General features: G+C 35.0%; 2 protein-coding genes and 1 long non-coding RNA gene across 4 annotated transcripts in view; 2 read left to right on the top strand and 1 right to left on the bottom strand.

Moving 5' to 3' along the window:
- Positions 1-625: 625 nt before the first annotated feature.
- Positions 626-2,760, top strand: LOC107071962 (uncharacterized). The gene is made up of 2 exons (XM_015331467.1): positions 626-1,255; positions 1,894-2,760. The coding sequence occupies exons 1-2, from the start codon at positions 626-628 to the stop codon at positions 2,758-2,760; spliced, it is 1,497 nt and encodes a 498-aa protein (XP_015186953.1).
- Positions 2,761-16,228: 13,468 nt separating this feature from the next.
- LOC107071970 (uncharacterized) lies at positions 16,229-18,655 on the bottom strand. Its single transcript, XR_001476521.2, has 3 exons — positions 18,515-18,655; positions 17,262-18,390; positions 16,229-16,740 (listed from the first exon to the last, which is right to left on the bottom strand). It is a non-coding gene; the product is annotated as an uncharacterized LOC107071970 (long non-coding RNA).
- Positions 18,656-18,691: 36 nt separating this feature from the next.
- LOC107071963 (irregular chiasm C-roughest protein) overlaps positions 18,692-24,854 on the top strand; it is a 162,321-nt gene continuing 156,158 nt past the window's right edge. For both annotated transcript variants that reach the window (XM_015331469.2, XM_015331468.2), the window contains exon 1: positions 18,692-18,824. In XM_015331469.2, the coding sequence (XP_015186955.1) occupies positions 18,706-18,824 (119 nt within the window). In that variant the 5' untranslated portion in view covers positions 18,692-18,705. The remainder of the gene's footprint in view (positions 18,825-24,854) is intronic.

Genomic DNA, 24,854 nt, shown 5'->3' with positions numbered 1-24,854 from the left:
GGATAATGGAACCAAAGGTATATACGAATGATAATATTCTGAAAACAGATCTGTACTTCTACAACAATCTGCAAGAGTCGAAATAGATCTATACCGGAAGTATAATCCTCCCTTTCATTCCGTTTCTCTCTCTCTCTTTCTCTCTCTATTTCTCTCTTTCTGTCTTTCTCGATCATTATTACTAATAGTCTTCTAAAAGCATGACATTTATGGCAGGTAGAAATGGATTACAAACAAATCATAAAATCAACGTGTATATTCTTTTGATATTATTAGTCTGTCAAAGATAGAAATAAAAGAAGGATATAAACCAATCAAATATACATTTCAACCAATAAACCCCATAGATGAGAGTATGAATATCCCAATTTCAATGTCTGAACTAACAGACGCACTCCAGCAAAAAAAGAAAAATACATCACCGGGCCCTGACAATATCCATTATGTATTCCTTAAAAACCTCCCTACTGTAGGTAAACAGTTTCTCCTTAATATATATAATTATATATGGCAACAAAATGTCTTTCCCAATCAATGGAGACATGCTTTAGTAATTCCTATACTAAAGCCAGGTAAAAAGAAAAACGTATCTGAAAACTATCGCCCCATCTCACTAACCTGTACTATGTGTAAAATCTTAGAAAAGATCATTAATAAAAGATTGAGGTGGCTCATTGAAACGAAAAAAACATTAAATCCTCACCAAAGTCTCAGAAATTTCCGTTCCACCCTAGACCACCGTAGTAATCTAGAGACAAATGTCTGTGACGCATTAATCAACAAAGAACATGTTATTATGATTAGTATAGATATTGAAAAAGCGTATGATATGGTATGGAGAGACAAAGTTATGGAAATTGTAGGTGAATTTATTGGAGGTAACATGCTACAATTTATCAAAAACTTTTTTAAAGACCGTTACATTCAAGTAAAAATAAATGGTCACCTTTTAAAAAAAGTTAAAACTGAAAACGGTATCCCACAAGATTCGATTATAAGCGTTACACTCTTCCTCCTAGAAATTAATTATATTACTAAACAAATAAATCCTCCTATCAAAAGCTTTCTATTTGTTGATGACCTCACTATTTGCTGCAAGGGCAAAAATATAAAAACTACAGCTGAACTCCTGCAAAGTGTCTTAAATAGCTTACAAGAATGGTCTAATGGTAACGGACTCAAATGCTTAAAACTCAATGCATCCTTTTTAGTAAAAGAAATAACATCAGAACACCAAAAATCACCCGAAATGACCGTGATTTAAAATTTATTGACAATATCAAAATTCTTGGACTAACCTTTGATAACAAACTCACATGGAGTAAACACATCATGAACCTCAGGAATTCATGCCTTAGAAGATGCAACATTTTAAAGGTTTTAGCAAATAAAAACTAGGGTGTAGATCAAACAGTTCTACCTAAAACATACCAGGCCCTCATTCGCTTCAAACTAGACTACGGTGCCATTATATATAATTCAGCTAGCTATACTCTATTACAATTATTAGATACCGTTCAAAATAGTGCACTAAGAATTGCAAGTGGCGCCTTCAGAACAAGCTCTATTAACAGCATTCTATACATAACCAAAGAAGTACCACTCCAGCTAAGAAGAGATTTGCTAACCCTAAGTTATGCTGCAACAATCTCATCATCTCCTGATAACCCTGTACACACTAACATCTTTAATACCCAATTTTTTGATGTTTATTATGAAAAATCTACCGTACCTATTCCATTAAAATTAAAGATACATAAATTATCAAGCAAATACAATATTGATATCCACAAAACAATACAAAGAAAACCACCAATTACCCCACTATGGACCTTAATAACTCCTACAATAAACGTTAAGCTATAAGAAGATAGAAAGGGCGAAACCTCACAGTTAGAATACAGAGCCAAATTCCACGAATTACTAGAAGAAATTAATGATTATATCCATATCTACACCGATGCATCCAAAACTGAAGGTAAATCTGGAATTGCCGTTATTTTACCAGAAAAACAAAGCAAATATAGTATATACAATTATACTAGTATTTTTACCGGAGAAGCCTACGCCATCTACTCTGCACTAGAACACATTGAAGAGTCGAACAACACAAAATTTGCCATTTTTAGTGATTCAATGAGTGTACTATCAGCCATTGGAAACAAAAAGCTAGAAAATGATATCATTAAAAATATAATAGATAAATTCACTATAATCAATTCAAAGCTTAACAAAGAAATATTAATGATCTGGCTACCAGCATATCAAGGTATTCCTGGAAACGAAAAGGCAGATAAGGCGGCCAAGGAAGCTACTAACTTACAAGGAATCGAAAACTCATTACCTCCCACACATACTGACTTAAAGAAATCTTATTTTCGAATAATCAAAACTTATTGGGAAGAACTGTGGTCCAATTCAGTTCCTGAAAAACTTCGTCCAATTGTGGACACATTCTATGAAAAGGAAAATAAACCGCCTAACTTGTGCAGGAAAGATTGTACTGTTATAAACAGACTAAAAATAGGACACACTATATACACCCATAGCTACTTATTTGATGGAATGCCTAAACCAAAATGTGAAACATGTAACGAAACCATAAGCGTTAAACACCTTTTAGTAGACTGCCCCAATTACATAAACACACGAATAAAATATCGAATTCCTTGCGATTTAAAGACGGCCCTCACCCTCACCGAACACCACAAAAATGTTATTAATTTCCTTAAAACAATCAAGATGTATGAACACATATAATATTATCGTAATATTAATTGTAATATAATTAATGTAAATATACAGAATAATTAATGTAAAATATACTGTAACTAATGTATCATGTTGCTAATAACCTAGTTGTTGATGCGACAATAAACTCATATTAATAATAATAATAAAAGAAGGATAATACCATAGGATAATTTGTACTTTTAATATGTGATAGCGTAAGTGAATATTATCGTCTTATTGTCAGTGAAAAAAGAATTATATTACCTAGATATTACTTTTATCGACTAACGACATCATTCTTTGCTTCGTGTGGAAAATGTTCTATTTCGTTCGTACCATGTACATATTTGTACAAAAAGATTCATAGGATTTCGCGTTTAAGAGGATACATGAACTTATAAATATATTTGAATTTATTGCTATGTATACAGAATGTTTCATGAATTTATTTATTTACTTTGGAGAAAAGCAGAATTAAATTGACTTTCTTATATTTACGAAAAAAAAAATACAAAACATCATAATATAACTCAATAATTAAGTATATCTGAAATTCATAAAGTAACTGAACAACTTACGTAGATTTTTTTTCGAAGAAAATAATATTTTTCATTGAAAAAATGGCACTGTTTAACTAAATATAGCAAACCAATACTGGGTCGTTTTATAAGAAGAAATGTAGATATAATTATGAATTAAATGTCAGTTTAATAGCAATATCATTTTCTTTACGAGACACGGTTATTATTAACGGTATCATGCAATGAAGATGAACTCGGAAATTTCAACTTACCGGTGTTGGCTAGTTGCACGTTCCAAGGTCACTTGTTTTATCCTTCTTGTACTCTTCTCGTAGAATACTCTACCAACACTCTTTCTATGTCCTTGTTCTACTCGTTTCTTGATTACTCAGCATGCTTGCTTCTCTCTTTCACGTACTTCACGTATGCTGTCATCATTGACCGTTTAAACTAGTCGACTTTCGTCCATACTCAACTTTCTCTCTCTCATTCGTATGAAAAAAAAGAATAGAGTGAATACAATAGAGTTGAAAAATAACTTGTAGTAGTAGTATTACTATTACTACTACTACTCGTGACGAAGTAATGGCGATGATAACTACTTCTGAGAGATTCACTCACACTTACAACATATTTACCTAGCGATAAAAAAAATAACACATTCGTGTAACTCGCGAAAAAGATGGGATACGTTTAGCATGAATTCACGCGTACATATCAATGAATTATTAATAAATATTATAAGAAATGATTTCAATACAGAATAAGTATTATTAAGATTTTATTATTATCATTATTATTATTATTACCATTTAATACTATACTACGATTAAGATTAGAAAAAAAGTTTAATTAGGTGAATACTTTATTTATTCTTTAAACGAACTACAATTTTACTCGAAATAGTCATTCGTCCTTTACAATAATCAATTAATTGTATAAGTTTCAAATGGAAATTCCGTGGAAAAGCTCTTTGGTGAATTTTCAACGGTGATTACACGGCCGATAAGTTAGCGAAAGGGCGGTTAGCCCAGAAGAGAATTCTCTAGACGAGATCGTGTTGAAAGGCTCAGGCACGCTGTATGAAAGTCGAAAATAGAAACGCGAAAGTTAAACTCTATTTGACGATAAAGAAACGAACCGTGTAATGAGAGTGTCTACTACATTACTTATTTAATGCTAGAGAGAAGATCGTACATTTTGTTCCTTATTACTTTCATTCTACTATTACTTACCTACTTATTTACTTACTTCGCTTATTGTCTTGGAGAAATTCTCTTATTTGTATTATAAGCTCTTGTTTTTTTTTAATTTTGTCTCATAAAATTTAATGAATTACATTTAAAAAAAGAAAAAAGAAAAGGACTACAAATTCTTGAAATGCAATATTTTTCGATTAGAAATTTTTGGAATAAAAACACTAGAACAAATTTTTTTTTTATTACTTGTCTAATTATTTACATTTTATTCTTATTTTTTTCGAAATTCTATTATTTGCCTTTTCACTTTTCCTACTGTGTTGTCTCAAAAAAAAAAAAATTGATTGATCGCAATGCAATGAGTTTCAAGCTTTAAAATAAAATAAGGGAATAATATTTGTAATAATTTTGATTTGATCTTTATCGAAAAAATCTATTATACAAAAAAAAAAAAAAAAGAAAAAACATCTAGCTTGAAATTGTCAGAGTACAAACTCTGGAGTCGAGTAAATTTATCAAGTGAAATATAAAATTTACATACGTTACTTTCGACGAGGATGAAATGAAATTAAATTTGGGTTTTACGTCGCACATGTTCTCGACAGATTTCCCAACGAACATATGTACATACTGCTATCGTACTTCCGTGCTACGCATAAATATCGCGTATTATTTAATCGCATTTATTTTTTTCATTTCACTTTTGCACCTCAGTCGGGAGAAAAACCGATTAAACGGAAAAGATCAGCAAGCAGTTTCAAATTACTTTTTTCTTCGATTTTTTATTTCTTCATTTATCTTCTCTCTCTCTCTTTTTTTTTTTTAATTTTTTCTCAACGATCTAAAACGGGGGAGGAATCACGAATCGAGCAGAGGGTCTAACGGTAAAATAATAAAGAGCAAAGGCAGGCAAGACGATAAGCGACCGCAGGAACGAAAAGCCGTCGGTCGAAAAAAATTGGACCAATTACGTGCACCTGCCGTCGCGATAAATCGTTTTACGCGTTCCCGACCGTTTGATGTCTTAAGTTCTTAAGTTTTACGTTCTTTCTGGTCCTTTTCTTCATCTGCTTCATCTTATTCGTCTTTCTTCCATTTCTGTTACAAAGAGAGCATTATTGCGGATCCCAACGGACCTTCGAGTAAAACCAAGAAGAAATTAAATCGAAAACCATATACGACTATTATCTAATTATATGGATGTGTATAAATTATTTTTTATTATTCAAAAAAACAAGAAAAGAAATAATAGTAATAATAATAATAATAACAATGATAATAATAGTAATAATATAAACGAAGTTTATGCATCTTAATATCCAAAGATAATAATATTTTAGCGATCCTGTTAAATCGAGAGTTTAATCGAGCTAAGAGAATATACGCATGCGTATAAAGCGAAAGAAAGAGAAAGAGTGGGGGAGGAGAGAGAAAGAGCAAGTAGATTGGGGTGGCAAAAGAGCAAAGGAACTGCAAATAGAGTGTAGCAGGGATAATTGCTCTCGTGATGTCATGGCATTTATCAAATCCACTCTCCCTCTTCTCAGACTTCTCAGACCAGCCTCGACAAGGAGAAACTACAACGAGACTTTCCCTTTGCTACATTTGCACTACCACTCTATCACAACCCTTAACGATAAGGATGATAATTCGTTGCGTTTTTTTTTTCTTTTTTTATGCTTTTCTTTCCCCTTTTTTTTATTGGTCTCATATTTTTTGTATCATCTGTAAATTGATTTTTTATTTATTTTGTGAATATATAATTGTATATTCATTTAATTGATGTTATACATATAAATCACGAGCTTAAGTAGAAATGAAATGTTGATACGTAGAAAGTAATATTTCAATTTTGTTTGGAAGATTTTTACTAAGAAGAGAGTATTACGCCTATTGGTTGGCATGACTTATACCTTTCAAGACGTTCCAACAGGGAGTGGTTGGTTCTATGTCGATCGGACGTACTGATTGTGTCAACGCAATCAACCTTGCGGGAACTTTATTAAATTAAACCTTCGTCACGCCTTCGCATTACGATTCTCTCTCTCTCTCTCCCTTTCTCTTTTATCATTTACCAATGCGAGTTGGCACATTAATGCTTTATTATCAAACGGTCATCATATCGAAGAAACGTTTCTGTAGTAAAATCAATTGAGTTTCGTTTAGAAATAACTTTGAAAAACTTTCGTGATAATTAAAATAGATAAACAATTCAATTTGAAACACTCGATACGAAAATGTAATAGATAGAGTATACAATTTCAAGGATTATCGATGAGTATCCTTTTACTTTGAGATTTTGATTTTCACGCCTGTATAAATTCAAATAAGAGAGAGAGAAAGAGAGAAAGAGAGAGAGAGAGAGAGAAAATATACAAAATATAAAGAAAAAGAAAATCAATGGAAATGATAGCATATGTTGTTTGTTTTATAGGAAAGGAATATTTGTCATGTGTAATCAAGACGGAAAAAAAATCTCAAAACGGAATACCGAATGACGTATTTAATCGGTGCAACGATCATCGATCGCAACACGGCAAAAGAATTTGCTTCGACTCCGGTGCCAGATAACGAAATGAAGCTCGTTACAGTCATATTTCGCTATTAATTGTGTTAACTTAAAACGCGTTGTAATTTCGTTTCCTCCCCGAATGTGCCTCGTGTCGGCGTAATTGTGTTATCACGGCTTCGAACTTGCCTGTGCTATATTTCACTTGTAAAATGCCTTTGATGCTAACGTTTCTCACCGTCGAACTATCTCTCTCTATTAAAAAAAAAAAAATTGTTTTGTTATGAATATACAACAGTATGCGTAGATAGATATGCGTGTGGACGCGTTTTTTACAAATTTTGTAAAAAAAAATCTAATTTTGATTTTTCCACGAATGAGATAATATAATAATAAAAAAAAAGAAAATAGGTATTTCGAGCTGCTTTGATGACACTATATTAATTTCGTATCTTTTACGATGTATTCTAAAAATGAAACCAAAAGCCTCTCTCTCTCTCTCTTTTCTAGTTTCTTGAAACACATATGTTGAGAAAGAAAAAAAAAGAGGGATGCATAGTTGAACGTCTCTCATGTAAAAGTCGAGAGCACTGCGAATGCCTCTTTTGAGCGCAATAATTCGACAAATTGATATTTCTTTGAAAGCAAGCTACCACGGAGAAAAAAGATAAAAATAAATGGGTGAAAGGTTACCAAGCGAGCAGTAGCTTTCTAGCTTGCTTGCTTGCTCGCTGGCTGGCTGGCTGGTTGGCTGACTGGTTGGCTGACTGGCTGACTGGTTGGCTGACTGGCTGGCTGGTTGGTTGGTTCACCGTCTGCAAGCAACATAGAAAGCATAAGGAAAGGAAAAAACCAAAAGAAAAAGCTTAAAGCGTTCTTACCACGTTTGTACTACTCGTCGTCGTTGACTCGTGTTACTATAATTCACTATAACGAACACCGAGCGTTTCTAATGTCAGCATGAATTTGTACGCTAGATGTGCGAAAAGATACAAGGGAAAGAGTAGTATCTTCCTATTCTGTCTAGTACCTACATTTAGAAAATATAATTTTCGATAAAAACCAACGCGATCGTTTTTTTTCATCAGTCTCTCTTTCCTTTCTCTCTCTCTCTCTCTCTCTCTCTCTCTTTCTCTCTCTCTCTTTCTCTTTCTCTTCTTCTTCCTCTTATATAATGAAAAAAATAAAAAATAGAAATAATTTCAGTGACCGACCGACTGACCGACCGACAATATTTTACGATCACTTTTTTCTCTAGGAATACATCGAAATACTTCATCATAAAAGTTTCATAAATGTCGAAACGCTTTTGTATCGCTTCACGTACCTGTGGTTTTTATGTTTTTGTTTCGAAAAAATATTGCTAGCGAAATTTGTTCTGAAAAGACAGAAATATTAAGACAAGTTCGCGAGCCACTAGCTTACGAATAAAATTATAATAGAATTTCTAATAATTCACTATTTGGAAAGTGTATTGACATTTACCTTAGAACAACATTAAGGAATTAATTCGTGTTAGGTGTAATAATAATTTCAAAATTACTGTTAATGTCACTTGTTTAAATGCTAATAATCGATATTATATCAGAAAGAATCGTTTTTCCGTTCGTTATAAAAATATTATTATGTAATCGACAAATGAGAAGAAGAATTTAAAAGAGAAAGATAAAAATATCTTTCCAAAGATACTTTCACTATTTTCCGTAATTTATCTTATATTGAAAAAATTATCGATTTTACGTAACCAAGATTATTTTGCTAACAGATATATTCTTTGGACTAATCGACCAACGACTTTCCACACTGATAAGAAGTTCTCGAAGTAAAACGAGGACAAAAATTACAATGAATAGAAAGATGGAACTCCGTGTATTCGTCCAACGTAACAAAGTAGATACCTATCTATTAAAATCAACGGACCGTGTAAAAGCAATTATGCTTCAAAACGTAGTTCTTTTACTCTCTTTTTCTCTTTCTCTCCACACAGAACTGACCGATAGAAAAAAAGAAATAAAGTATAAAAAAAAAACATAGATCTGTATCTGGTCGAGGGGGTGGAATTTTCGAGAATATTTTTATTTTCTTATAGACACGGCTAACATTGTAGTTTAGTATTATTGAGATTATCGATTAATCAAATTCTTACTTATATTATCCTATATAATATCTTCGATATTTCCCGGCTACTTTCCTACATTTTACACACAGTATCGAGTTTGTCTCAAATTGGCATTATGAGTGAAGCAGCGGTGACGTCGAATATCCGGTTACCGATATCCGGATCAAAGAGACGGAAATTATTTCGTGGACGTACCCATTTACCATGCGTGATTTAGTTTCCTTGATGCGTTTCTGCGATCTAGTAACAAATCTCATTAACTCTGTGGTGCGTTATTAACGACGACAACGACAACGACATAATATATATACGTACATTGATATCTATTATACTATTGTAGGATTCGTGAAAAAAATTGGACCGCTGGACTGACTGGACCGGGACTCGAACCACGGATCTTTCGCTTTCCGGGCGACTGCTCTTTAACCAATTGAGCTATCCAGGGCCCACCGACCACGACTTCTCACGAATGCCCGATAAGTTTGGCATGGAGGCGCTCGTCCCACACTATAATACATGTATGATGTATCTATATGATGTATCTATCATAATATCTAATAATTGTAAATTGATAAAGAAAGGAGACAAAAAAGAATAGATAAAAAAAATAACAGAAAATGATCAAGAAATGTAGTTGAAAATTAAGATCGAATAAAAGCTAATAAAATTGGCATGGTACGATCCATAAACATCTTTCAGATTTATTCTAGCCTAGTCCTCTCGATTCAATTTACGTTTGGATGCCTTGCAGAAACTTAAGCTGGCATAGTGCCACAATGGCAATATGTCTACTATCACCCTTTTACCACTACTACTACTATTATTACCACTACTAATACTAACAGCAGCATCAGCTAGACCCCACCCACGAGTGTACCACCCTATACCTTTTTCCACTACTTTTCTTTATTTTTTTTTTTCACCACTTTTTTTCCTTTCTTCTTTCTTCTTCCTCTTACATGTACTTTGCCTAGAACAGCCTAGGCAAATATGTCTCTAGCCGACACTATCTAGCAAGAAAGTCCAGTCAAGAGAGAGATAGAGAGAGAGAGAGAGAGAGAGAGAGAGAGAGACGGAAAAAAAGAAAGAGAAAGAGGGACAAAGAGGAGGAAAAATCCGAGTGCCTCTCTGACCACGTTCACCATTCTTCGCACATTCTTCTCAAATAAAGCGATGCTGAGACGTGACCTGGAATCTCCTCGAAGATTATACGTCGTCCAAGAAAGATGGCGAAGCGGATCGTAGAAATAAATATGGTTTGCACGTAAATCGTAGGAATTAGCAAGGGTTTACGTACACGTACCATCTTATGTATCTATCTATATACATTTGTATATGTATATATGTGTATACTTCTCTCCCTCTCTCACTCTCTCTCCCTCCCTCTCTCTCTCTCTGTCTCTTTCTTTACATATACCCACGTATTTGAGTCAGGCGATGCGGATACTTGTGACATTGTGCAACTTGAACTTTATCAAAATAAAACAACAAAAAAGAGAGAAAAATGTAGAAAGAAAAAAAGAACATGCAACAAATATATTCGTATACATATAACATAAGAAGATTAAATTCTACTTAAATAATATACTCAAGTAAATCCTAACGTAACTTTATTTAACATATTTTCGTGTGCATTAAAAAGGCAGAAAATGAATTACTCTTTAAACGAATGACCTTCATTATTTTTATAATACCTTTCGATGTAATTTTATGTCTGACCTTTTGCGTGTTCACTAATTTTACTTGTTCGCTTGTAAAATTTACATTATTAAAATCGTGTAGTCAAATGATTTAACACATTATTTTTTTTTCCTCCTTTGCATTAAGAGCATGCATATTATTATGAGATGTAATGAAGAATATACGAATGAACTTTGGATAAAAATCATATTGATGACACATTTCTCGAATCACATTATTTAATCTGAGCAAAGTGACATCGTTCTAACTAAATTCAAATTGTAGACAAGCTTAAGCTATCATGCGCGAAAGATCGCAACATGATTTAAAACTACGACTTAAATGCACCGAGTCACGTTACTCGTCGGTTTAGCGAACGAATGTTTGCGAGAGACTTACAAATGATTTCTGGACTATCGGCTTTAGAAAGCTTGGCTAGGTCTTACGCGTACTACGTCATGCTACTAGAAGCACTACCAAGACGACCTTATAGACCCTTATTTTTCAAAAATATATATGTTGCGTATTGCGCAATATGTGATGTGGACTGTGTGAGGTGTTGCCTGACGCGATCGAAGTTTGGAACAGGGCACACAGAAGCGGGACCTACCGGCGCCGTTTCTTTCGGCGTATGCGCTAGCACAAGTGGACACAACACCGCTTCTTTAAGACAAAGCTTTCCCGCGCAGCTTGATTTTCCTCTACAACCCTATGCTAGCTCGACGGACCATGGAGAGTGACCCGACGGTCATTGGCCAATCAATTTGGGGAAGGGGGTGCACAGGACTGCCCGTTCCCTATAAAAGGCCACGGAAAATCGTCGATCCATTCCATTCAGTCAGCAACACTCGATTCACATATAACCAACGCATCAAGAACAAGGAAAACTCATCGGCACCCGACAAGGCAGCCTAACCACATTTCATCACGCAATCATCAGGCAGCTCAGCATCGGGGCGATAGTTTACATACAACAACGCAGCAGCGTATTATAAAGGAACAATTCGATTCACATTACTCCACCATCCCTTAAAACCGTTTCATTTTACGATAAATAAAGAACATCCTACTGATCAAGGCACCTGTACGCAACAATATACATTATATGTAGTTAAAGTACTGTTATATAATATTTTAAGAAATGAAATAAAAACTTTTATAAATTTTATTCAAATTATAAATATGTAATATATTTTATGAATTGTATGTATATGTGTGTGTGTGTATGATTAATTTATGTTTGTCAAATTTATGTAGTTACCAATTTTTTAAATTAATTTTCCCAAGATTAAAAACGAGTGCGCATATATTATAGAATTATTTTTTCATTAGATTTATTATCAATTCATCTACATTGGTGAATTCCGACAATATCCTGGATTAATACATATTAGAAAATCAATTAAGTCCAAGCCGCACTTAATCCGATATCCAAGGATTAGCAAATAACCTCCCAAGAGGGGAAGTCTCATTTTCATGTTCTGCCGATTCTCACCATTTCTGAGAAGAGTAAGAGGGAAAATTCGAGGAAGAGTGTGCATGACAACGTTGAAGACAGAAATATAGGATATATACCCATATCTCTATATATAGTACAGAGATAGTAATAAGGAAGACAGAGAAAGAGAAATGATAAGGGATAGAAGCCCTTTTCCCTTCTTCGTTATCCTCATACATTTTCACGATCCAGCAGGAGTTGCTTGCGCAAGCATTATCTTTATTCCTTAGAAAAATTTCTTCTTTCTTGATTCTTCCTTATAAAAGTAACTGGCTACCTAAATTGCGATTTGTCTAACTTAAACAAAAAGAAAAAAAACAATTATTAATTGAGTTTTTTTGTTACTTCGTACGGATGAAATTGCGTTGTAAACACGTGCATACAAAGAGATGTCTTTTCTCGTTTGGCAGCATATACCTTTAGATTGAACAGTTTCTGTTTCCATAATCATCGACAAAGAGACCACAAAATACCAGTTCATGTTACGTAATATCCATCCGAATTAATATCGTTGGTCATTTTAACTGTTTCTAGTATCGAGCGATCTAATAATGATCCGTCTAACTAGAATTCTTTGTTACTCTTTGTTCTCTTTCTACATGTTATGTACTTTAATCATATAAGAGTTGCAATAAAATAACGTTTTTTAAACTCGGTAACAGAAAACGAGTTCATGCACAATGTTTACATTCCCCTTATTTTTACTTCTCGTGGTTAATTTTACAAGGCCGTCTCTCTCCTACTCTGCTATTCCTCTGGTATTAACTTCTATTATTCTTTGGAACTTTATAATTACCTCGTAATACAATTGCTTCCTCGAAACAGCTGAGTCATATAATAATATTAAGTATAAAAGCTTATTATTCTTAAGAGAATGAGAGAAAAAGAGAGAGAGGGAGAGAAAACTACTCTTACCATTACCAACGTCCATCCTTCATTTCGTTTCATTGATTCTCCTTAGGGTAAAAGTAGCTTCGTTGGAAGAAAAGAAACATTTCTATTCTTCTTCGTGATTAGTTCTTTTTCTTCTTTACAAATAATACAATGACGCCAATGTCAAATTAATAAGACCAGGAAGTTACGGTCACTTTTGTCAATTTCTCGTATTCACAGTAATACTGCGAAATTGCTTTTAAGAAGGGGGAACGCTTTCTCAGAAGTGTTATGGTAAACAAAACTTAATTATTAAGGGGGTATATATACTTAGAGGCCCGAAAAAAACGCTTTTTTAACGATTTTTTTTTGGAAAACTGGTTTATTTATTTACTGACGAATAATCTGGAGTTCAAAATATACATGTTTGAAGATATTACAATAATTTTGTTATGTCAAAATATTTAGACACAAGCGAGTTATAGCCAATCTGCGTGAGGTCCAACAAAAAAAGGTGGTTTGCGGTGAGTAAAGAATCTCATTACTGGATCATATAAAATAAAAAAAATCAATGTAAATTACTAGTGTGGATGTGTCTTAACAGATTGAACGATCGACTTTTTTAAAATATTAATTTTTTAAAATATTGCGCACTTTTGAAAGTAAAGTTCCTATTTTTCACAAAAAAACGCCTATTTATCGGCTAAAAAAAAGATATATTAATTAAAAATAAAAAACCGATCGTTCAATCTGTTCTCTATTACGCTTTTAATAACTGATTAAAATTTGAAAGCAATCGGTTAATCCGTTCGTAAGATTTCTTACTCTCGAAACGAAAACGTGGTTTCGAGGAAAACGCGTTTAAACAGGATATAAAATAAAGAAAGAACTACATAATAATTTTTATCCTCTACAATATCTCCATAAATAAAGGTCATATCTATATGAAATTTTGACAGAATACTTTCGAAATGATATACTTTTAGAAAATGCAATAAAAAAAAATTCGATTTTTTTTTTCTAAATGTATATACCCCCTTAAACCAGACCGACCCCTATAATAGTAATCATAATAACTTTTTGAAGATGTTACTGGTATGAGTATTATATAAGATGCTTATAGATCAATCGACGTAAACGTGAATATACTTAAACTCACGTATAAGAGATGTAATCCTTTGCATACTAGGTATATATGATGATTGGTATAAGTAGGAAAATCTCTCTTTCTCAAGGAGATTTATATAAAATTACTGAGCGATCATTTTCAGGTGATTTGTTTAAAGGTTCATTCTGGTTCTTACGCCGAAAAAAAGGCTATTTTCACGATTTTTTTTTAGGCTTTATAGGATACATATACATATGAAAGTTGTTGGGTATAATAAATACACTCTAGAAGTACGAGAAAAAATTTTTTTTATTGTTTTTAACATATTTTGACATTTAAAATGGCTGACAAACGTGAACCCTTCAAAAGTAGGTATGCTGTTGGTGGGCATCGAAATTTGAGAATGGTTGATCTAAAATAAAAAAAAATTAAATGGTTTTAAATTCAGTATGATAATGGCTATCGGGTGTGCTAAAACTATCAATTGTTATGAAAACAAAACAAAATGACGGCCATTTTTCGAAAAAAAATCGTTGATTTTTTTCGCACTTTTTTGTAAAAAAAATATAGTAAAAATTAATATTTTGACTTGGTTATAGCATGCGAGATAGCCATTCATGTTTAGAGTATGTAGTTAAAATTTCAGAAGGATCGGTTGAGTAGTTTCAGAGATATCATGCCCGCCAACCGAAAAAACGTTGTTTCGAGAAAAACGCGTTTAAAATTTTTTTTAACAAATTTTTTAAAAGTCTGACTTTACCTTATTCTGCGATGCCTGCCCCATACAGTATGCCTTCTGCTTCTTCAAAATACTCATTATCTTCCACTCTAGCCTTTTTTCGTTGTGTCCTAACCTCTTTTAAAGATTCTCCGCTCAAACGATTGGTTGAGCGCACACGTGTGTTGTCGCGGTTACTAGCGTAATTAACTGCGATAGGGCCAAGTTTTATCCCCAAAACGTGCATTATTTTCAGTATTGGATCAAAACCTTCGTTGAATATACAAGATGCCAATTTACAAGCTATTTCAACAATTTTTTTTACCATTAAATAGGTGTTTAGGCACTATAGCCCAAACGCATTTGTTGAAGCACTCATTATTATTTTGAGTGTAGCCACCTAAACATCTTTCAAGTAATTCTGTTTTTGTCAGGTCAACATCAACCTTTTGTTTTTTGTTGCTATATTCATGCAGAAACATTTCCACTTACACAACCGCAGATGGTTTGTCTCTTCTATCTGTAATATCTCTATGTGTTTGGATCGCAAAATAATATACTTAAACTGCTCGGATCGTTCTAAAATTTTTGTATGATAATTTTACATATGTCTACTTTCGAAAAATGAAAAAAAATTGATTTTTTCAAAATGATAAACCAGAATGAACCCTTAATAGAAAATAGTAGAATTAAATTAATCTATTGGATAATAATTAATTGTTAACGATTTAGATATACCTACATGAAATAGAATATTTCATGGATGAAAATAGATGAAAATAGAAAAAAAATTGAAAAAAGGAATTTAGTATGACTTCAAAGTGATATTCTTCTCGGAAGTCACGTAACTTCCCAGTGGTTGCTTTCGTTATCACCGTACTCTGGTGATTGCTGGGTTAGGGACGTCCTCTCTCTTCCTTTTGCTACCCTCATGGTCTTCGTCGTTCCGTACGTACGTGCTTACGTGCGTTTTCTCGGAGAATACGTGTGCGAATGCGGTATCATAATGCGCATGCGTCCTACTCGATTCCTTTCCGTCTCACCCTGGCGATGTAAAATCTACTCGGAGATCTAATGGGAGTACCGCATTGGTAAAGGAAACGTTGTGTGGAGAAAGAGAAAGAGAGAGACAGAGATAGAAAAAGAAAGACAGAAATAGAGAAATATATCGCCGAGATTCGAACGTGAATTCGATTCGTTCGACCTTGAATATTTTACAAGTCAGGATAGCCAATCGACATTGCGAAACTCTCGATCGAGATACTACATCTTTTTCTCTCTCACTGTTTATTTCTGTGTGATAGGAATCTTATAAGCGTTTTCATATTTACAGAATGTGCTATAGATACTATCTGACGATCTCTGACGGTTTTTTTTCGTATGATTTATTAATTAACATAGACCATATTTTTCGTAGTCGTTTAGTAATCATTAATATATATTGTCTTAGCAAAATTCCACTAACTCTCTTAGTTCATGAATAATTTAGAATCGAATTATCTCGATAGTGATTGTCAGTTCGATCGACATCGAAAGCTTTTTTATCGACAGATTTAAAGATCTTCTGAAATATTATTACAATGTTAGGTAGATAAGTGTCATATCGGCCATCAGATACTTCGTAAGATGAATACTTAGTCTATTGATCTTGAAAGACACACAGAATGAGGATCACTCAAGGTAGTTGCGTGTGACATTCTCAATAGTAGTTGTGTGAACAAGTTGAGCTTGAACAAGTGCGCAGGCGCGGCTCCTTTCATTAGCTGCTTCTGACCTTTTTGCCTGCATTGAATCGGAGAGGCGGTTAATTTGAAAATTTGACATCGTAGTCTGCGTAAAAACACTGAGTTAAAAATATTAGGTTCATTAATTTGCAAAGGTATTCATTTTAAATGCTTTTCGCTTTTCGCAATGCCCTTAAAACGTACGCACAATTAGAAATAACAATGATATGAATAAAATTACAAGCATTATTTGTGAATAATATTTCCTGATCGTTTTCTTTCTTTTTTTTTAATTATCACGTCTCCTTTTATTCGCGTACTCTTTAGCATTGAAAGTATACAGATCAATTTCTTATTATTAAATATCACAATTCGTTGGTTTTCATTTGAATTTCAAATAACATTTGCACTAATCAAATCGATCGGAATTAAGTAACAAGTTTCGATTCTTGCCTGATATTACCTTATGAATATCACAACTGGCTTTGATCGAACATTTCAAAAGAGTAATCGAATTAGTCCCATCGCTAGATGCAAGTATGTACGTAGAGAAGATTGAGAGAGAGAGAAGGTACTCACTCAGGTAACATTTTCAGGAAGGGTGAGACAACGTAATAGTAGTAGCAGTAATAGTAGTAGTAGTATCTGGAGAAGAACGCGCATGCGCCCGCGAGAGATCGGCTATCTCCGTCTATTCCTTTCTGTTTGACGGTTCGTTGTATACCCTGCTACGACGGAGGCCGCCACGCGACTATTCCCCCCACTACGGACTGTGAGCGTGTGTCACGCTCCGGGTAGCTCGGTGCGTACCCATTACACGGGCCGATAGAGGGGGTAAGAGGCGCGCGCGTACTCGTTCGTTAAGAGTGGGGCGAGCCGGTCGCGGGTGGTGGGGATGCGAGTGCCGAGGACCGAGGAGCCGTCAGTAGTTTCGTACCAACTCTCCTTTGATACGTATGTATGTCGGTGCCGCGTGCGTCACGTCGCGCCGCGATTAAGAGATAGACGATACGCACCCTCGTCGTTCCCAGTCCTTTTCGTCATCGCTTCTGTCATCGTTATTATTGTTTATAACGAAAAGGACACGAAGACGTTAATAAATTAATCAAGTTACAAATATAAAGTGTATAATAATAGTGTGATTGAAAAGGGAACGAAAAAGAGAGAAGAGAGAGAGAGAGAGAGGGAAAGAGAGATAACGATCGAACTACTTCGATCGAGAGTGGTGTGTTCTCTGTGAATACTTACCCCTGGTCCATCGTGTGATCTTACGAATGTCGCGACGTGATGTCGCCCGATAACGAACTCGTCGAGTCGCTAGACCTGGCACTCGACGTCACGGATATCATCGGTTCCTCCTGACAATATGAGCTTCCTCAACCATTGTCGTACTACGCGATCATTAATAAAAGTGTTACCCTTATCGGTACAGCTGGTGCTGGCAAGTGTCCTAGACAATATCCCAGCATCTGTTCCCGCCGTCGCCGTCGTCACCGTCGTCATCGTCGTCACCGTCACCCTCGTTAACGTCATCGTCAATATTATCGTCAACATCGTCGCTGTCCTCGTCACCAAGCTTCCTGCAACTTTTAATGTTGCACTTGTCCTTGCTGACTCGAAATTTCTGTCTTATTTTTCAAAGGATTATTAACCGCAAGAAGAACTTCGAGCTCGCGTGTGTATGCTGTCGTGCCCGTTAAAACCATCCCTAAAACACGTGCAACCATTCCCGTGGGATTATCGTTCCTTGTGTGTATTATTATTCGTGTGTTAGATAGAAGAACGACCAATCGTCTTTCTCTATCTTTTTCTTCGTTACGTTTGATTCTTACATTATCGTCTTTTTTTATACTCTTACTACTTCTTCTGTTATTACTACGACTACTACTACTAATTATTTAGTGCTTCTTATACAATTCTCGTTTATATGTGCTTGCAAAAAAATCGTGCATTTATTTTCTTCTATATTACGTTATTACTATTATAAGATATATATACACAGTGAGCAACGGATAATCGAGCGATGATGACAGCGTTTATGATCGCCAGCAGCACCATGGATCTTTGCCTCAGCACGGTGGTGACAATGTGCCGCGCTTTCGCGAGCACCTCGACCGGTGTTACGAATTGGAGCGTTACAAGGTAAGATATATATATATTTTTAATATATCCTTCACACCACTCTTTCCACAGATCTTTTTTTAGCATCAATTGTGCTCACATACTCTATAACATATATAACACGTATATACTCTTGCTATCTTACGCGAATACATACCTAAGATCGATTTTTATGTTCGACGTCGACGTATATCGCGCGTTTACTTTCGAAGCGTGCGCTCGATTATGTGCTCCGAACGTGTACCACGATTGAAACACGCTTCGCCGATCAAGCGTGGGGCCCCGGTATCTACTCGAATACTTTTGCCCAATCATGCGAGGATAGTATCCGGTGAAATTAGTTTGCTCGATTACGTGATGGCCGTAACACACCATCGTCGAAGCGAGAGAGAGAGAGAGGTAGATGGATGGATGGATGGATGGATGGATGGATGGATGGATGGATAGATAGATAGATAGATAGATAGATAGATAGATAGATAGATAGATAGACGGATATGTGTATGTGCATAAGGAAAGAGCAAGTTAGAGCAAAAGATAGAATGAGATGGTGATAGAGATAATTGGTCAGAGTTTCTTATTCAATCGTTTTCGTGTGTTCTTCGAGCATGGCGTTGGAGGACGATCTTCCTCGGTGCCCTGGGAACGCGTCAAATATATGTAGAGCGCCTTAAAATATTCAAAGGATCGATATTCTGCACTAGTCGTCTCATGCACGCTGCGACGTAAAATACGTACGTTATGTACGACGACGAGACATACGTATGTCAGAGAAAAGAAAAAAAAAGGGAAAAGTTTTTTTTTTTTTTTTTTTTTTTTTGAGAATAACCACTCAAATGAAACGCGAAATAAGCTTGTACTACTACTCCACGTCGTTGTTGAGGAAATATCGATTTTCCTGTGTGGATAAACCGTGAGCCACAAGACGAAATTTTCACAGATTTCTTTCTCTTTCGATTCTTCGGGTTTTTTTCTATTGATATCGGATAGCCATGTTTGTAACGTATACATATGAAGAGTTACAAAGAAACCTCTTTTTCTGGATGATCGTTTTGGAATAATTAATCGATGTGAAGGGAAATAATGGTGAATTTTGGGATATTTTGAATGTTGATTTACAATTAAATACGATATTCGTGATTTTACCGAGCTAAACTCAGAATGTTATATATTTTATATAATATGATGCCACTCTTTTTTCATTCGACGATCATTTTTTTTTCTCTACGCGAAATTATCGTTCGTGCCGCTTTAACTCGATTAAGAATCATCGATTTTATGAGAACACACACATCGTATCATTTTAAACGTATCTACACTTAAATACTTCAAATTCTGATCGTTCTACCGTTTGATTATAGCAGTTTTCCGATGGATATGGATGGCTTATATTAATCTATAGGTGTTTTATCAATCAGACTGAGAGAGCGTATAGATATGTGAGTTTTAAATATAAATCGTAACTCAACAAACAAAAGGAATATTAACTTGATGGACGTATGTACCGGCTATTTTATTTATGTCAGTTTACTTTATATTGAACGTAGATTCGTTTACGAATGATAAATAACGTTCTGTTCGATTAATTATTTTTCATTTTTTATACTATTTTCGATTTTAAAGTAATAAGGGAAAAGAGACAGAGAAAGAGAGACGACGAAAAAAGAATTTACGTTCTAATCGAAACATCAAAATCAAATTGTAATAGTCTTCAATTGTCTTTATATATTTTTAGCGCTATGAAAATGTTTAAGATTCTCGTTTTAAGGTTAATTCGACTTAATAGTACAAGGAAAGTTGGCCCACTCTGCGATTTTATAACTTCGATAACGAACTCTCGGTACTGGCGTTAGGAGTCGACTTGAAAATTCTGCTTTTTTTCAACTTACTAGATTATAAGAACGACAGAAAGAGAGAAAGAGAGAGAGAGAGAGAGAAAAGTATAATGAGAGTACATGCCTATACTTATAGTACGTCTGCATGTACAAATGCATGTATAAGCTCGCCTCTACGTTGATACTCTTTCCCTTTCTTTCTCACATACGCGTTCATTCACTCAACCCTTCCATCTTTCTCTCTCTGTTTCTCTTTCTTTGCCGATCCACCCTCACTCGCCGAGATAGAAGTCGTCGGTGGAATTTTAATTCCGACTATTTCGAAAGCTAAATAGCACTTTAATATCGGCACGTAGTAGCCTCACTTCCGCCACGAAGGAACGAGGCTGAAAACGCGTTAGGAATACTACTAGAACGAAAGAGTACGAGAGAGAAGCAGAGAAAGTACTACGAGAGTAGGTACTTTTTTTCTTGTCGAGCGACCATCTTCTTTCTACCCTTTTTTTCCATACTCCTTTCAGATCTTCTTTATCATCAGCGTAATTTCTTTCTGATTTTTTCATTTCTTTTTTCTTTTTCTTCTTTTCTTCTTTTCTATCCATCTTTCTTCTATCTTTCGTTTTATTTTCCACGAAGATCTCTCAAAGTCCTTTACGTAATAAAACGTAATACCAACGAACGACTCTTGGAAGACTTTTTGATTACCTCAAAGAGTAAGAAGCTCTCTTATCGGAATTTCATTAATTTTCTTTTACCTTAAAAATCGACATTAATCGATACTCGTTGCGCGTTAATTGCTCTTGTTGACTTTTTTTCTTATTGCAGACGAATCGTTCGTTGGGAAATAAAAAGGAGCGTTAGATAGAGTCTAAGGAGATAATAGTGCATCGTTTTATAATCGATTAGTTCCTCGTGTTACGCCGTGCACGGCGAGGTTTTAATTTACGTCGTCGAATTACCTCTCGGCTAGCTTTTAAAAGCTTGCACAGCTGTTGCTCGATGCACACGAGATATCGACCTTTTACTAATGAAATATAATTAATATGATACCACATCGGCTTTTAATATGTTAGATCTATTTCTTATGAAATAATTATAATCAACTCGACCCTTGAGAGATTATAGGTATATGATTGAAAACAAAACAGACGAATGGAGAATAAGAAAAAAAGGTAAATAAATAATAAAAAAACAACGAAAGAGACTATTGTAAAAATTGAAGGACGATATAAACGTTAGGGTGTCCCCTTTGGCGAACCATTTTTCATCTCCATAAAGAAAAGTCTCTTTCTCGATTCGAAAAGGGATTCTCTATTCGGTATAGAAAGAGTTCTTCTCTTTATTTCGCGAGAGTTTGCTCCTTTCGAAGCGGCGAGCCGTGAAACGCGCGGAACGTAGAAAGAAGGAGCTGGTGGAATCGTATGCTCCTCGTTTTCAGAAGGGCCGATTTGTCGACGTAAAATTCACGAGTTGGAAGAAGGAGACTATGATATAACGTTGGGTGAAACGAAAGGCTAGAGAAGAGGGTCGGCGGGTGGGTTGCTGTTAGCTTGTGGGGGTGAGACGAGGCGAGACCAGGGCAGGGCAGGGCAGCAGCCGACGAGACCACCACCACCACTACTATTACTACTACTACTACGACTATTACTAATACCAATAAGTCCAACATCAGTAACACTAACACGTAGCTCTACGTCGTCGGTTCGCTTTCCCAGGCTTGGTTGCGACGACCCATCCACTGCCACGAGCACTGCCGGCAGCAGCGTAGTAGCACCCTTCCTTTCCGTGCCACCCACCCCGATCGATTTTCTGAAAGTAAATAAAATTCGTTTCTCTGAGTAGCCCGAAGCGTTGTACCCCGCCGCACGTTCGTGTAAAGCGTCAGTGCGCTGTATGTAATGCGATAAATCAGGACACCGTAGATAGAAGCCAAAAGTCATCGGACGTTGTCGTTCTCTCTCTCGCTCTCTCTCTTTCTTTCTCTTTTTCTCTTTTGATGTATACCCATTCATTCTTCCTTTCCGTTTCTCTATTCGATTCCACCGTTTCTTTCCCTTTCTCTTTATTCTTATCCTTGTTTGTTCCTCGTTCAGCAACCCAATGAAACTCAATTTCGTTGCCGTGAGAGAAAGCTTTACGCTGCATCGTCGAGCTAACAAAATTCTATCGATAAAGCTCTTTCAATTTCAAAATTTTGCGCCAGGAAATTTTGTCCGAGAAAGACGATACGTTCGTTAAAATATCACATTTGCTGTATTATACGATTTCCGTTTATTGTTTTCTTTATACACAATTCGAAAGAAGAATATACATATATTGTAATTTATTATATTCTTTCGTTTTATTCGTTTAGTTACTCACTCAGCGATAGTAAGAAGCAGACAAAAATTCGATTAACAAGCTCGTCGATCATAGGGGGAATATTTAATGTTTTTCATTTATATATTTAATTTGAAATTCTACATCGACGTGAGGTATAATAGATTATGTTGCAGAGATCTCGTGCACGATGTACAATTAAGGCGAGGCTGTACTCCCATTGGAACACTCTCCCTCCCCTCGCTACCACCTTCGGCCACAAGCCATCGTGCAAACTTGCACGAATGTGATAACGTTATACACTTATGCAAAACGAGTTCTATAAATGGTCATCCTCTTGCATGCTTTACCCGTTATGTTGTTGCCCTTTAAAAATAACGTTCATGTAAATCTGATTTTTTTCTTTTTTAGAATTCACTTTCTTGATAGTCATATTCGTAATAAACCCTGGCTGATTTTAATACTAGTGCTAGGAAAATATAAAAAAAAAATTCTGATTTAAATGTCTCTTTAAAAAGTTTTAATTTTTTTTTGGCGTCGAAAATACGTTAAAAATTAAAATAATGTTTGTGTCATCTTTGTAATCATATTATTTTTTGCTCAAAGGCAATTTTTCCTTTTTATTCTTCGAAGAAGTTTTCTATGGGAGTAACTAACCTCCTGGCTGAATGAACGAGCGAACGAACGAACGAACGAATGAACAAACGAACGAACGAACAAACGTAGGGGTTGGAGAGGCCGCAGGAGGTTAAGCTTCTGCAGCTGCCACTTGCAGCGTTTGTTTCTCGAGTTTTGAAATTTTTACTAGAGAAAAAGAGTCTCCGCGCGAGAAACTCAGGAACTAGCTCGAATTATTAATGCGCAGAAAGAAAATATTATGATAAGTGATAGCCAGGGGTGGAATATTAAGAGGACATTGCGCGTGATAAAAGCATAGAGATACTACAATGGATAAAAGTCAGCAGCGAATAAATCGTTTTATATTTTACGAAGGAACGAAAGTCGAGTTTACTTGAAACAAAACAAAAAAAAAAACAAAAAAAAAAGAAAAAAAAGAAAAACCGAAAAAAAACCATTTAAGTAATACTACATCTGTGCGCGTACGCATTGTTTCTATAGTTAGTTACAAAAATATTTGGTAAGGTGTTTTTTTTTTTACATTTTATCATCTTATTTATATGACATATAATATTTCGATTTTTATATAAGATATATGTGTATATTCAAAAATGTAAAACAAATAATATGGTTGAAAAAGAATTTTTAAAATTAAAAAAAGTGTTGGAATATTTCTGTGACTGACTGTGTATGTACCAGTGCACAGCAACGAGCTGGAACAATTAATTCTAATCGATTAATTTGCGTACGGTGAACGTTCCGCTGTTGGCTACCGCGTACCAGCATTATTATATCCCCTTCCCCCTCTTCTTCTCTCTCCCCCTCCCTCTCTTTCTCTCTCTCTCTTTGTACGCAGTACAGAGAAATAGTGTACCCAAGTGGTCGTCCATCACTTTGCGCCACCACAAATTAATTATCTCGTAAGCATTATTTTAATTAACGCCAACGATCAAAATTCTCTTGAATTTTTCTCATAGTTCGTATGATTATAAAAAATGCTTTCTTTTTTTTTCTTTGTTTGCTCCTTCTTCCACAATTTCATTTCTCTACGAATGAAAATCTCATTTTTTATTTTTGTGTATATATATATATATATATATATATATATATATATATATAGATAACCAGTACTATCTCTGATTTTTTTCTATTAATGCATTTTCTTTAGCGAGATGGAAACGTTGAAATGCTTGTAAGAATCGCATAAAGAGAATTCTTTAGGCATCTTCGAAAGTCGTTGTCGTTGTCTTCGTCGTCGTCGTCGTCGTCGTCGTCGTCG

The sequence above is a fragment of the Polistes dominula genome, unplaced genomic scaffold (assembly GCF_049000335.1).
Source record: "Polistes dominula isolate Pdom_NZ unplaced genomic scaffold, Pdom_raw_medaka contig_20, whole genome shotgun sequence".
Classification (NCBI taxonomy): domain Eukaryota; kingdom Metazoa; phylum Arthropoda; class Insecta; order Hymenoptera; family Vespidae; genus Polistes; species Polistes dominula.
The sequence above is the reverse complement of the archived record's forward strand: the minus strand, read 5'-3'. Positions and strand labels throughout refer to the sequence as shown.

Coding starts and splice junctions, on each gene's coding strand:
- LOC107071962 (XM_015331467.1), top strand. CDS start 626: ATGTGTAAAATCTTAGAAAAGATCATTAATAAAAGATTGAGGTGGCTC. Junction 1,256..1,893: donor AAAAATCACCCGAAATGACC/GTGATTTAAAAT, acceptor GAAACCTCACAG/TTAGAATACAGAGCCAAATT.